Source organism: Coenobita brevimanus, chromosome 46 (assembly GCF_032717465.1).
Source record: "Coenobita brevimanus isolate Jiangsu-jjx chromosome 46, ASM3271746v2, whole genome shotgun sequence".
NCBI lineage: Eukaryota > Metazoa > Arthropoda > Malacostraca > Decapoda > Coenobitidae > Coenobita > Coenobita brevimanus.
The window spans coordinates 7,980,759-7,996,489 of record NC_136999.1 but is presented as its reverse complement, the minus strand read 5'-3'; the positions used below and the strand labels follow the sequence as shown (position 1 = coordinate 7,996,489).

General features: G+C 41.7%; 1 protein-coding gene across 1 annotated transcript in view; it reads right to left on the bottom strand.

The window, feature by feature from the left end:
• LOC145398758 (lanC-like protein 2) overlaps positions 1-15,731 on the bottom strand; it is a 170,043-nt gene that overhangs the window by 61,192 nt on the left and 93,120 nt on the right. The window contains exon 5 of the mRNA XM_080271565.1: positions 11,064-11,175. Coding sequence (XP_080127691.1) covers positions 11,064-11,175 — 112 coding nt within the window. The remainder of the gene's footprint in view (positions 1-11,063; positions 11,176-15,731) is intronic.

The window sequence follows — 15,731 nt, the reverse complement described above, 5'->3', positions numbered from 1 at the left end:
ACATGTCACAACTGCCTGATGTGTATGAGCATGCTGCAGACTTTATCTGCAACATAATAAATAGATGCTTCTTAGAAAGTAATTTTGTGCAGTCTGAGAAATGTGCTTTGCTTAGGCCCCTAATTAAGAAACCTGGCCTTGATGTCGAAAGCATGATATATTATCGTCACGTCTCTAACCTGTCTTTTTTATCCAAGATTATTGAGCGGGCCATACTCGATCAACTCTTACCACTACTGGAACACAACAGAGTTGCTCCTGTTGTTCAATAAGCATACAGAAAATACCATTCAACTGAAACTGCACTAACAAGGATTCAGAGTGACTTGGTGGCAAACACTTGTAGTGGGATGTCCTCTCTCCTAGTTCTGTTGGATCTGTCTGCAGCTTTTGATACAGTAGATCATAAACTATTGTTGGATGATCTGTATTTTTACAGCGTTCGTGATAGTGCCCTTTTGCTCCTTAAGTCGTATCTGTCGGACAGATCTCAGAGAGTGGTTGTTGATTACGCTAGCTCTGATTCTGCTCCTCTTCTATTTGGAGTCCCTCAAGGATCAGTTTTGGGTCCAATTCTATTTACTATCTACACAAGTAGTTTATCGTCTCTACTTGATGCTCATGATGTGTCCTATCATTTTTATGTTGATGACACCCAGCTCTATGTTAAGATGTCTGATATCAACGATACTAAGACAAAGTTTGAATCTCTAATGTCTGCTATTAAGATTTGGATGGCTAAGAGGAAACTTAAGCTGAATGATGGTAAAACTGAGATCATCATCATCAGAGGAAACAGAAGGGATGATGACACTGACAATGCCCTGGCTTTGAACATTGGCATGTCACAGCTGCATCCAGTCAGTTCTGTTTGAAATCTGGGTGTTTATTTTAATTCTAAGTTAAATTACAAAGAACATATTAATCAGGTTGTAAGCAACGTTGGGTCTGGTTAGTACTTGGATGGGTGACCGCCTGGGAACACCAGATGCTGTTGGCATCCCTACGTATCAAGTGGGGTTGGTGGAGGATTAGTGCCCCTCCCTGTAAAACAATTAACTCTTAAGCCCTTGGCCACCCCGGTTGGGATACATGGCGTCTGGCAATGAATGAATGAAAATGTAAGAGGGTGTAACTTGCATATCAGAAGTCTGTACTCTGTGAGAAGATTCCTGAATAGACGGTGCCTCTTAACATTGGTCCATGCAGTGGTCTTGTCTCGTGTTGATTATTGTAATTCACTGTGGGTTGGTCTTCCAAATAATATACTAACAAAAGTTCAGTCTGTGTTGAACAGGGCGGCACGGCTTATCTTTGGTCTCCCCCCGAGAACCTCAACTACCCCGTTTCTGATTGAGTTGCATTGGTTACCAGTAAAGGCTAGAATTGAATTTAAACTGTGTCTTATTACATTCAAGGTTCTTAAGTTTGGTGAACCCAAGTATCTTGCTGAATTGTTAAAACTCCCATCGACACGCCCGGGTGTGATGTTATGCAGTGAAAATGATTCCTTGCGTCTTGATGAGCCAGGAGCCATTCACCAGTCATCTTTCTCTGATCGTTCTTTTGCATATAGAGCCCCTAGATTATATAACAGATTGTCATTGTCCATAAGACAACTCTCTACTGTTGAATCCTTTAAGAGACAGCTGAAAGCCTTTCTTTTTTCAAAATGCTATGACCTGGAGAGAGGTACTATGACGGATGATTATGGGGTTTAATTATTGCCACTTTCATGTATATATGATGTAGCTTGTATTATATACAAGAAATGTCACATTTCTTGTAATTGTAAAAATAATGTATGTGTGTCGAGCACTAGTGAATTCCTAAAAGGAAGAACTGGCGCTTTTGAGAAACAAAAGGCCAGATTATTATTATTATTATTATTATTATGTATGGTGTAGATGGCAAACTAGATGCCGTTAAATGTTTTCATGATGGTAGTGAAGCATGTTTAAGGGTAAATTGTTCATGATCAATGCAGGCGTGCAACAAGGTTGTGTGATGTCTCCATGGTTGTTTAATATATATATGGATGGGATGATGAGAAAAGTAGAAACACAAGTAATGGAGAGAGGGATGGCACTGGTAATGAATTGTGATGGACGGAATATCTCAGATCTGATATATGTTGATGATGCAGTATTACTTGCAAATACTGGACAAGAGCTTCGTTGACTAGTGCAGAATACTGTAGGTGTCTGTGAGCATCGTGCCTAGGGAGTACATGAAGAAAACAGTGAAGTGATGGTTATTGAGAGAGAAGGTGACTCCAGTGTGAAGGTACGGTGAATGGAGAGAGACTGGAATTGGTGAGAGTTCAAATACCTAGGTACAGTGACAGAAAAGAGAGGAAAATGTGCAAAAGAAGTGGAAAGTAGAGTAACACAAGGAAGGCAAGTAGCAAGTACTATGAAGGCCTTAATATAAAACAAAGGCTTCGGTGATGCAGTAGCACAATGCTGACATGGAGGAGTGTTAGTGTCATGGAAATGATAAGTCATGAGTATGAACGGTGGAGATGGGACTGTTAAGGATGGTATGTTGAGTGTGGAGAGTGGATAGGATACAGAATAGTATTACTTGTGAAAGATGTGAAGCGATGAAGTTTGTGGACACCAGAATCAAGAGAAATGAGATGGAATGGTCATGTGGAGAGAAAGGATGACAACAGAATGGTGAAAAAGGTATATCTGAGTGAATTGGATGGAGAGAGGAGGTGAGGTAAGCCAAGAAGAATGTGGAGAGCTATGGTGGATAAGTATGTGAGGACGAGAGGTATGGAGGTTGATGAGACTAAGGGACTGACAAGAGATAATGCTGGCTGGATGAATTTTGTGCGAAGCGCATGACCAGGGATTTGGCATCCATTTTTAACGTGACAGCATTCGGACTGACTCTATCGAATAGGTATATATGAAGCTACAGTACTTGGTGAAACCTTTTGGCCAACTGGATGGAGCCAGGATTCCGTGGCCTTGAATGATGAGTGAATGGACGCATGGCCCAATGAACTGGGGAAACTCTGGCTGTCTGGACGCTGCTACTCATCCCGCCCTAGGGTGGGAAAGGAGGTCTGATGATGATGATGATGAATAAGAATGTAAAACTAACAGCTGCAGGCAGTTCGTACTTATGTCAACTGCGTGTAAGTACACCATCTGCATACATAAACTCACACGGCCACCACACTTACAAACCACCAGCACAGTAGGCCTTCCTTTCAACTCACTGCTTTGGGCATAAAGTTTTATTTTTTTTCTCTCCTTTCCCACTCACACACTTATCATTCTGAACCTTAAATTGTTTTAAGGACAACTGTTTTTTAGTATGCTGCAAAACAGTGTCAAATAACATTCTTTCACATAGAATCACATTAAACAATGGCAGAAATATTGAATAATTGGCGTATTGCTTCTTCCATCCGTATCTGATTAGCCGATACTGACGGTAAGGCAAAAATTAGTAAACGGGCATAGGAAAATATGCAAAAACTGGTGATACTATATAATGGTTCAGTGAATCGTATGAGGTACAGCATCAGTAGCCTCACCCCACATTCATAAACTCCTAGTAGGGAAATAAAGGACTGAAAGAGGGATGGATGGTACTAATACTACTAATACAGAAAGACAAGGGGAAATGCCTTAGCACTTCACGTACAGTATTGACAAATTAATGCCTTCACCGTGAGGACAAATTTTGCATATTATTCTTACTACTTCTACATGATTTTATACATCTCGATAGACTTTTGAATTACAGGAGTTAGATACTGTACTGTACAGTTCTTGTTCATCCCTTTACTACTATTGGTCCTTCCTAAACTTAATACAATTGTCTGCCGACAGCACGAATAAACTACATATATACATATATATATATATATTCTCATCTCATCTCATCTCATCTCATCAGCCGCTTTTGTGTCCACTGCAGGACCGGCCTATCCCAGCCGAAGTGGGGACGATACAGCCAATGTATCTCTACCAAGTGGCTTAGGCTGTCTAGCAGAGATTGTATGCAGGGTGAAAAGTGCTTGTAAGTGTAACTGTAGTGTTGGAGTGGCTTTGGATATGTGTGTAGTCTGTGAACCAAGTGTAATCAGCCCAGGCAAGCCGACTGGGTGCAAGCATACTTTATAGTATGCGACACTGGTTCAACCACAGCACCCCTTGTGTCCGCCAATGCAGTATGTGGCCTGAAGAACGCTCCCAAAGTTTATTACCCTGGCAGGGCGCAAACCTTTATCCTTCAATGTATGAAAATGCACACTTTACCACTGTACCACAGAAGCTCCATATATATATATATATATACATATATATATATATATATATATATATATATATATATATATATATATATATATATATATATATATAGTATATATATATGTGTGTGTGTGTGTCAGTGAGTCGACAGGGTAGTCAAAGTCCAAGATGAGACTCTTGTATTGTTACAAATCTTATTATATACTTTAGATTTCTTTTTTCTTATCAGCTTCCAGCAACTGCTGGGAAGTATTCAGTTGCTTTTAGCACATGGCTTATTTTCCAGCCCACAGAAAACCTCAGCTCTACCATTACCAACTCCAATACAGGATTCCTTAAGCAGAAACATGGTGTTCTTTTTTATGAATGCATGTATATATCAATTTAAGATTGGTTCAAGTAGTACAGTAGGCTCGCACAGTGCGTGAGAGATTGGGCGGTCCACAACCTCGTGCACTGGGAATTCGCGTACTGGGAATACATAATCTTATGGGAAAAATTACATATTGGCGGTACCCCCTAATACCTGGACATTTTTTGGCCCTTAGAGACATAAAAAAGGTCAAATTTTTCAGACATTGTACTACAGATATAGCTGCAATAACAAAAATATGGGCAGTCACCTTAACAACAGTAGACAACAGGCCTGATGGACTTAAACAACAGGGGTTCTGAGGCGCGGCAACGCACTTACAGTGCCCCCGCCACCACCCCGGCCGCACCACGCTTGTTTAACGGTTGCCAATGTTGTATTATTCCAGGCTTTGACGAAGAAATTTACGGCCTGTTGAATGTTACATTTCTTCCAGAATGCAGCAACAGTCATTATGGTGGGGGTTGCAGGTATGCCAGGTGAAGCAGGTGAGCCAGGTGGGGCTGTGAAGGTGGAGAGGGAGGTGGCTGGTGAGTCAGGTGGGGCAGTGGAGGACGGCGGTGGGCGAGTCAGGGGAGGTGGTGAGGGGAGGATCCTCCCTCTCCTCCTTGCTACTGCTCACATTTTCGGCAATTTTTCCTTCATCTCTTCTTGCTTGTTTGTTTCATTCCTCATCTTGTTATGGACGTATTGGCAGTATAACAACTTGGTATTCACGAAATAAATATCATTATTTAGAAACTGGGTATCTATTCTAACTTACTGTTATTGCCGAAAACATTATTATTGAAGCTGTTATTGGCGATATCTTATTGTAGACTCCTCTTGAGCACCTTCCCCATGAGCCTCTAGGTCACTATTGGCGCATTGTGTGGGGGGGGGATCGCGTACTGATGGAAAATGGCGTTTCTAAGCCACTTTTTGCCTCTACCTCGTGTTTTGTGGGGTAAACTCGCGCATTCAAGGTTTTTCGTTATGATTTTTGGTCACTCGCGCACAATGCAATTCGTGCACTGTGATGATGCGCACTGGGCGAGCCTACTGTAGTTGTTACTGCTGCTGTTCAACCCCAGTCTGTCTGATCGTGCAGACCATCTGACCACAGGTAAGCTACTTTCCCTCTGCAGCTGTCCCAGGGGTTCCCTACAACAATGATGTGTGTTTGTATTTTACTGTGGCACGTACTATGCAGTGCTCCAGTATGTGCGTTAAGTTGTGTGGGCTTATTCTACAAGCTGGGTGATGTGTCATTCCAACCAAATCCACATATTAGCTGGCAGTTGGAGGGCTGAGGATGTCCTAGTCTAAGCCTTGATAAGTGAACTCTGTCAATATCTATTTAAGGACATCTCCAATGGGTGGATTTCAGGAGGGAGGGCTTGTAATGTAATGCTCTGACTGAGGTGCTGTATTGCCCTGTATGTGATGTGAGTACTGTACCCGGGTACCTATTTAAGTACATCTCCAGTGAATGAATTTCAGGAGGGAGGGCTTGTAATACAGTGCTCTGACTAAGATGTTGTATTGCCCTGTATGTGAAGTGAGTACTGTACCTGGGTATGTGTTTCTTTACTGCTAGTGTTGGAATGTCTGGAGGTGGTTCAAGTAGTAAAACATAAAAGCGAAAATATTAACCACACTGCATAATAATAATAATAATAATCTGGCCTTTTGTTTCTCAAAAGCGCCAGTTCTTCCTTTTGAGAATTCACTAGCGCTCGACACATACATTATTTTTACAATTACAAGAATTGTGACATTTCTTGTATATTATACAAGCTACATCATATATACATGAAAGTGGCAATAATTAAACCGTATAATCATCTGTCATAGTACCTCTCTCCAGGTCATAGCATTTTGAAAAAAGAAAGGCTTTCAGCTGTCTCTTAAAGGATTCAACAGTAGAGAGTTGTCTTATGGACAATGGCAATCTGTTATATCTAGGGGCTCTATATGCAAAAGAACGATCAGAGAAAGATGACCGGTGAATGGCTCCAGGCTCATCAAGACGCAAGGAATCATCTTCACTGCATAACATCACAACCGGGCGTGTCGATGGGAGTTTTAACAATTCAGCAAGATACTTCGGTTCACCAAACTTAAGAACCTTGAATGTAATAAGACACAGTTTAAATTCAATTCTAGCCTTTACTGGTAACCAATGCAACTCAATCAGAAACGGGGTAGTTGAGGTTCTCAGGGGGAGACCAAAGATAAGCCGTGCCGCCCTGTTCAACACAGACTTAACTTTTGTTAGTATATTATTTGGAAGACCAACCCACAGTGAATTACAATAATCAACACAAGACAAGACCACTACATGGACCAATGTTAAGAGGCACCGTCTATTCAGGAATCTTCTCACAGAGTACAGATTTCTGATATGCAAGTTACACCCTCTTACAACCTGATTAATATGTTCTTTGTAATTTAACTTAGAATTAAAATAAACACCCAGATTTCGAACAGAACTGGCTGGATGCAGCTGTGACACGCCAATGTTCAAAGCCAGGGGATTGTCAGTGTCATCACCACTTCTGTTTCCTCTGATGATGATCTCAGTTTTACCATCATTCAGCTTAAGTTTCCTCTTAGCCATCCAAATCTTAATATCAGACATTAGAGATTCAAACTTTGTCTTTGTATCGTTGATATCAGACATCTTAACATAGATCTGGGTGTCATCAGCATAAAAATGATAGGACACATCATGAGCATCAAGTAGAGACGATAAACTACTTGTGTAGATAGTAAATAGAATTGGACCCAAAACTGATCCTTGAGGGACTCCGATTAGAAGGGGAGCAGAATCAGAGCTAGCATAATCAACAACCACTCTCTGAGATCTGTCCGACAGATACGACTTAAGGAGCAAAAGGGCACTATCACGAACGCCATAAAAATACAGATCATCCAACAATAGTTTATGATCTACTGTATCAAAAGCTGCAGACAGATCCAACAGAACTAGGAGAATGGACATCCCACTACAAGTGTTTGCCACCAAGTCACTCTGAATCCTTGTTAGTGGTTTCAGTTGAATAGTATTTTCTGTATGCTGATTGAACAACAGGAACAACTTTGTTGTGTTCCAGTAGCGGTAAGAGTTGATCGAGTATGGCCCGCTCAATAATCTTGGATAAAAAAAGACAGGTTAGAGACGGGACGATAATTTGTCATGCTCTCAACATCAAGGCCAGGTTTCTTAATTAGGGGCCTAAGCAAAGCACGTTTCTCTGACTGCACAAAATTACTTTCTAACAGGCATCTATTTATTATGTTGCAGATAAAGTCTGCAGCATGCTCATACACATCAGGCAGTTGTGACAAGTTACATGGATCGAGTGAGCAAAATGTTTTATTAAGTTCTCTGATGTAACATTTGACTTTGTTTACATCCAGCAGATGAACTGTTGAAAGCAAATGATCCCCGGTGCACCGTGGCTGGAAGTCAACTGAGTACGCTTCACTAGGAGAACTGCTGTCTATATCACTTCTTATGCGAGATATCTTACTTGTAAAAAATGAAGCAAAATCAGAGGCCAATTGGGCATCAGATACAGAAGTTGCTTTAATAATTACATTCCTCCAACCAACCAAATTGTTCACAACTGCAGACAGTTTTTTTTTTATCACCACCACATGAATCAACTTTATTTTGATAATACCTAGCGTTTTGGGCTTTTACAGTGTGAACGACTGCTCTTCTCGCAAAAACATGACGCAAACGAGTTACAGTACTTCGGTCCGCTGCAAGCGCCACTCATGTTCTGCCCTTCTATGTTGTCTACGCAAAGAATTAATGGATGGACCATACCACGGTGAATTATCACGTACAGTGATTGTTTTTACTACCTCAGGACAATAATGGTTAAAAACTGACCTGAGCTCGTTGTTGTAAATATCAACCAATTCACCAAAAGAAAGACTTGAAGAATCGATGGAGTTTAAACGCTGATCAATTTCAAAACACATCAACTGGCGATCAACATTGTTGTAATTTCTGAACCTGATGACCTTTTTATATGAAGGGGATTTCGGGACATCAAAATTAAGAGTGATCAGAGCATGATCAGAGATAAGGGGGTCAAATGAGTCAACCTCCACATCTGATACGCACCTGCAACCAACAGGGGACAAATCAAGTCAAGGACATGTCCTGAGACATGAGTTGGATTACTCACATGATTGTTCTGGGTGATCAACTCAAGGAATTCTGAAGAAAATGGTTTTGACTCTGGACTGTCAACCCAATAATTGAAATCACCACAAACAAGAAGTCCTCCAGGTTTAAGAGAAAACCCTTCAAGAAACTGCCCAAACTCCTCCATAAAACCTCGATCTCTGCCCGGATGACCTGGTCGATAGACAACTGCAATTCTAATGGTATTCTGATGGATATTTATTAATACTTCCATAAATTCAAATGAAGATGGGGTCAGGTCTGAGTCAATGAGAGAAATGTTTGCAAGTGCTGCCGAGTACTGTAGATGAGTGTACGCCTCCTCCCGGATAGTCAGCAGCAGGCCTGGGAATACTAATAATAGAATGTGTCTTAGGCAATGCATTACGAATAATATTGATATCAGACTCATACAACCAGGTTTCAGTCAAGTACAAAATGTCAAGCTCGTGCTGATTTAGAGTTTCATTAATATAGTCTATCTTGTTACGGATAGAACGAATATTTAAAAGACTCATCCTTAACTGGTTCAAGAGGGATGTAGTCAGTTTTTTGAATGGTCAAAATTGGTGTTTTCAATCAATCTATTCCTATGAGAAATCATAATTGGACATTCTCTACTTGATGCAAAATGGGCAACCGACTGTGACTTTGAATTAGCATCTTGATGTCTTAAAGAGGAGCAGTTGATGCATTTGGGAGAATTTCTGTTACTACAGTCCTTAGATTTATCGGCTCCAGCACAAAAGACACATTTAGGTTCATCACTTTTCCTAGAACATCTCTCAAATGTATGACCAAAGCCTTGACAGTGATGACACTGTGTAACCCAGAATCTATCGAAAGCGCGGCATCTTGTAAGATCCACATAGATGTAATTGCCCTGTTCTACAATGGAGGATCTCACCTCTGGCGACATCTTCAAGACAGCAGTTTTGGTGTCATTCCTTGTCCTTGTGAAGAGACAGTTGAGAGTACAACCTCGATTAACGAGGATCTTAATTTTATTGTTTTTTCTCAGAATACTTGGAATGATGTCAGAGTCACCCAAGGAAGAGGAAAGGCCTGGCAGTCATTTTAGGCAACATTTTCTTTGGCTCTGATATGCAAAAAGTGCCCTCAGAGCCAAAATGATCAATCAGCACCCCAGTTGCTTCACCCTTGGCCTCAGCTGATGGAAACTTCATTACCAGCCCACCAGCCTTGGTCTTAAGGCAGCTATCAACCGGTACCGAGTTAAGTACGTCCCTGATGTCTTCTGGTCCCATCTGATTTGTCGGGGCACCAGTTCCACTCTCTGGTTTCACAATCAGTACATGCTGACTATGAATGGTTTTTTTCTGGCCATAAGCACTGATCTCAATCACGCCCCCAGGCAGATCCTTCCCTCCCCCCACGAGAGACCCGCGAACAGCATCCGCAAATGACTTGGCCTGATCTTGCATGACCGCCATGGGTAATGAGACCTTGGTCTCTAGTGCCTCCAGTCTATTTGATACGTCTCTGATTGCTTGAAAGATCGGCCCAATAACTTTATCTTCAAACTCCTTCTTGGTACTACTTCCTCCACCAGCCAAGACGTCATCTGCTGGTGCAACACACTGGCTACACAGCCAACGAAAGCCCAGCTCGTGGCTCTTCTTCATGACTGGATAGTCGCCTGCATCCAAATTTTCACAAGCTATATGAATCCACTCGCTGCAGTAGGCGCACTTCAGTGCTTGTGCACTTTTTGCTACACACCTACTGCAGCGAGGGCACTGGTGTTGTTTACTCATGGTACGGGAGAACAAAAAAAACAAAACAAAATGACAACAACAGCAAAACGTATACACAGTACTACCCGGGATAAACCCGGGTAGCGCCGCACCCATTTGTGTCACCCTAATTTAGGAGAAAAAAAGAAAACCGAAAGAAAAAAAAGCACAAAAAACAGAAATGGAGACAAAAACAAAAAAAACAAGGTGTCTGCGAGGTAACCACGAGCAGGTGGGGTACTACTTGACTACCCTTCTAGGAAAGGTAACCCAAACCGAGGTGCCGCAAAAGTGCTGAGATGGTATTGAAACTTTTCCCAATTCGAGCTTTATAGCAGCAGCAAATACGTCACTTAGGCAAGACCTCATTGGTTACGATATTGCCACTGCGCAAGGAAGAATGATATAAAGTAGATATCAACCAGAACCAATATAAAAGACTTTATGTATTAAAAGGCTTTGCAACCTACCTTGTTGTGCCTGAGGAACAAGAGAGCATAGAGGTACCCTGCCCTTCCATATAACACTTCATCTTCTTGGCCTGAGTCTTGGGTAATGATGTCTTTTTGGAATGTTAACAACCTGTAAGTAGATGGACCATGGTGACTGAAAGCATTTGAACTTGGCCAAAATGATGAGGTACTCCAAAAGTAAACAAATTACTGGAAATGGTACAATAACATTGACCCCTTCAACCAAAAGGGTTTTCCCTAAGCTATATAAATTTATCAGACATTTACCAGAATAATGTACAGTACATAATACACTACCTTTCAAGTTAACATTCAGGAAACAGTTTGTAACTGCTTCAGTAATATGGGCTCTCCTAAGCTGAACAAAATAATTTGGCATTAGCCAGAATATAAATGAAAGTACATCCTCAAGTTAAGGAAATTAACTCAAGCTTTGTGAAAAATCAGTAGACTGGTATACTGCACTAAGCAACCATACAGTGATGGGAAATACTGTGATGCTGCGATATATAACTTTACAATACTGAGATGAATTCTGTGCATAAAGTGCATTAAGTAGGTACCTAAAAGAATTATTCTTACAGGTATGAAGCCCTGTAAACTTCAGTTACTTGTGCAAACTGAATAACAATCATTCTATGCTTGCAAAAATAAGCCCTGTTCACTTGATGGCTGCTTTCCAACTTGCATGATGGAGAGTATCCTTGTTAAGTCTTAACTCTTTGAAGTTGGGGTAATCATGAAATGCCGATGGTGTCAACATGGAACATTGGGTAATTTTCACCGAAAATTAAAAATATACCTGTATATCCTGTATGCCATTCAAGCAATATTAATAAATTTGGTACCAAAAGAAAGCACTAACTTTCAGATTAAAAATGCTATTTGTAGGCAACTACACTGACTGGGGGAGGAACTAGGGTGAGCTGAATGTAGGCGTGTTGCTGTACTGGGTGGTGGATTGAGGCAGAGCGAGGGAGGGTGAGAGATCCACTTGGCCTGCGCCCCCCTCCCCCTCTAACACACCAGTCTTTTGCTGACAATCGAGGTTGCTTCTCACGAAAATGACTTACATTTATATTGTTTTATGACCAATTTTCTAATCTTATTTAATGTCATTTATTTTCACTAGAGCTACATAATGAACGAACACCATATCAGCACTGCCAGGGTGTCCTGGGGTCCCATTGGGGTAGGTACAAGTTCATGTTTTCCAACTCTCAACTCATTAGATAGAAAAAATCTTGAGAAAATCATTCGCGTTTGCTGTCATGACTTTTTTTGTTCTAATTAATCATCATCATCAAATCCTGTGTTATCCCATGAGGGGCATAGAAACCTGGGGCTGGGCAAGTTGGTCCCGACATTTAAGAAGAGAGTGACCAGCCTCACTCAACTCTGAGCGGCATGACGTGAGTAATAAACCCCACCACCCCCTGGATATAAAGTTACCCAGGCTCAATCCAACTGGAGCGCCTTAATTACCTGCTAAACCACTAGGTACCATAATTTGGTTATATGGTTACCGCCCTGCTTAGTATAGTAAATGGTTTCCTGGTGTACAAGAAACTAATAATAATAACAATAACAATAATAATAATAATAATAATAAACCAAATTTTGGCGCCTGCTGGTTTAGTGGGTAATTATTGTGCTCCAATCGGATTGAGCCGGTTAAAGTTAATATCCAAGGGCTGGTTGAGGTTTACTGCTCATGTAATGCCACTCAGGGATGAGTGAGATTGATTGACTGATTGACTGATTTATAAGGGGTTTGGCACAGCAATGCCTGGCACTGCAGCTGCAAGGCTATTTAGCGCCGTCAACAGTATAAGTGAAGAAAAAACAATGAACCCGGAAAACCAGAAGACTGTCTCACGAGACCAGCTCTCCAGCTCTCAAGGTTCAAAGTTAACAAGGTACCCTCAAATATGAGGGTCTGACTATACTGTAATAATTATATTAAATGAAACAGGCCGACTGATTTCAGAAACTCGACTGCCAAGTACATGTTCTAAAAGGCACCTCATCCAAACTGCAGAGCCTATGCTTGTGGGCAAACCAAGCACAATCTGCCAAAATATGCCTCACAGATTGAGGCACCTGACAAGTTTGGCAAACTGGGGGTACTCGCCCTTCGCAGTGGTTAACAAAAACTTATGAGGAATATATGTATGCCCAATCTTCAAACGACTTATCACGATACCAGTCCTCCGGTCAGGGTGATTAGCAGATGACCAAGGAGCAACTGACATACGAACAGACCTTAACTTTGCATTGGTCACCAGGGATGACCACGATGACTGCCACTTCGAGCGAATATACGTTCGAAGTTTTGGCTTAAAGTCGCAGGGGGGAATACTAACTAGCTCACACGCATTTAAATTACAAGCCTGTTTTGCAGCCCGATCTACAAGCTCATTCTGCTTGATGCCAACGTGGGCTGGCACCCAGCAGAACAGGATATACTTACAACGAACCGCCAGACAAGTCAACCAATACTGAATTTCCAGGACTACAGGATCAGTAGGGACAAAACTCTTCATAAAGGCAATGGCACTCTGGGAGTCAGTACATACCACAAACTTACTTTTATGTTCATAGTAAAACACGTGCTAATGCACTACGGATAGAATACAACTCTGCCGTGAAGACAGAGCATGTATTGGGTAGTCTATATACATCCATGTGGCCATCCACATGAAAGGCACAACCAACTGTCTCACCAGTTTTAGATCCATCTGTAAAGATGGTCCCCTCATCTGAATGAACCTCAGCCGGATGTTGATGGAACGAAGTAACCAACTGAGCCGGAAGACTATTGCTCTTTGACAGGATAATGGGACACACAGAAGGTCTAACCAACTTCCATGGTGGAGTGCAAACCAGGTCGACATGGGCAACTGCTTCAGTTGATATACCAGTTGTCACCAACTCATTAGACAGACGTACTTATGGCAGAATGGAGGATCTATGGCCTCCAGTGTACCCTGCTGCAGGAGCAGTGACATGTCTATAATTTGGATCAGACAGATTAGACTTTACCCTGACCAAGTAGCATAAGGTCATCTCCTCTTGTCTAAGGTCTAAAGGTAACACTTCCACATCTACGTGCATGGATTCAACAGGAGAAGTCCTGAATGCACCCGTGCAGATGCGAAGACCTGCATTTTGAACGACAGACATCCTGTCCAAGTGAGATTTGGCTGCAAAGCCATACGCTTGGCAGGCATAATCCAATTTGGAATGACACAAGCTTCCATATAGTTGGGGCAGTGTAGTTCGGACTGCATCCCAGTCAAAGGATGAAATACATTTTAACAAATTAAAGTCTTTTTTAACGTTCATTACTAACTGATTAATATGGTCTCTGACAGTCAACTTGGAATCCAAGCAGACTCCCAAGAACTTCACTTTCTCCTGGAAAATCAATAGAGACTCATCAAGAAACAAGTTGCGTACTTGCTCGAGTTTACAACTCCTTGTAAACTGGACAGCCGTAGTCTTCGTTGTAGAGAACTTGAAACCATGGTTTGAGGTCCACTGAAAAACAGAATTAATGGCATTCTGCATGCGGTGACATGCCTCAACCGCTGTAGTAGAGGTACAGTACAAGACAAAGTCATCTACAAATAAAGATCCCTTAACATTTACAGGAACTGCAGACATGATGCCATTTATGGCAGCTGCAAACAATGTAACACTTAAAACACTCCCCTGAGGAACACCCTCCTCCTGAGAAAAAGGTTGAGATATAAAAGGACCCACATGAGCCTTTAAGAGTCGGTCTGTTAAAAACATTGTTAAAAATCGGAACATGTAACCTTTAACATTCCACTCAGCTAGCTGATTTAGGATTCCCACTCTCCAGGCGGTATCATAGGCTTTTTCAAAGTCAAAAAAAGACTGCCACTGCTTGCATGTTTCGAGAGAATCCAGACTGGATTTTTCTAGTAAGCAACACCAGAGAGTCTATGGTTGATTGATTCTGCTGAAAACCAAACTGCCTTCAATGAAGGCTGTTTCTGCTCTCGAGAAACCACACCAAACAAGCGTTGACCAGTCTCTCAAACAATTTGCAGATGCAACTCGTCAGAGAGACAGGTCGATAATTATTAACAAGACTAGGATCTCGCCCAGGCTTGGGAATGGGAACAATAACAGAGCTCCGCCAACTATCAGGTAACACACCTGAGACCCATATTCCATTAAATACCCATAAAAGGAATAATTTGGAATTTAATGGGAGCCACTCTAGCAACTTGTAATGGATGCCATCCTCTCCAGGTGAAGTTGGAGAGGATTTAGTCAAAGCAGCCTCCAATTCCTGAAGACAGAAGAGATCGTTATAAGGCTCACTATTATCAGACCTAGGATCTGAAGCCACAGTTTGCTCTCGAACACCTCTAAAATGAGCATCATAGTACTCCGGACTAGATTTATTAGAAAAATGTGAGGCAAGAATATCTGCAACTTTAATACGATCAGTTTCAACATTGTTGTCGACCTGCAAAGCTGGCACTGGTACAGGAACATACTTTACCCTGAGCTTCTGCACCTTATGCCAAAGGAAGCAGCTCGGGCCTGCCGAAGTCAACCCTGAGATGTACTATCTCCAGGAAGACTTCTTGGCCTCCTTGAAAACTCTCTTCTGTTTGGCTCTAT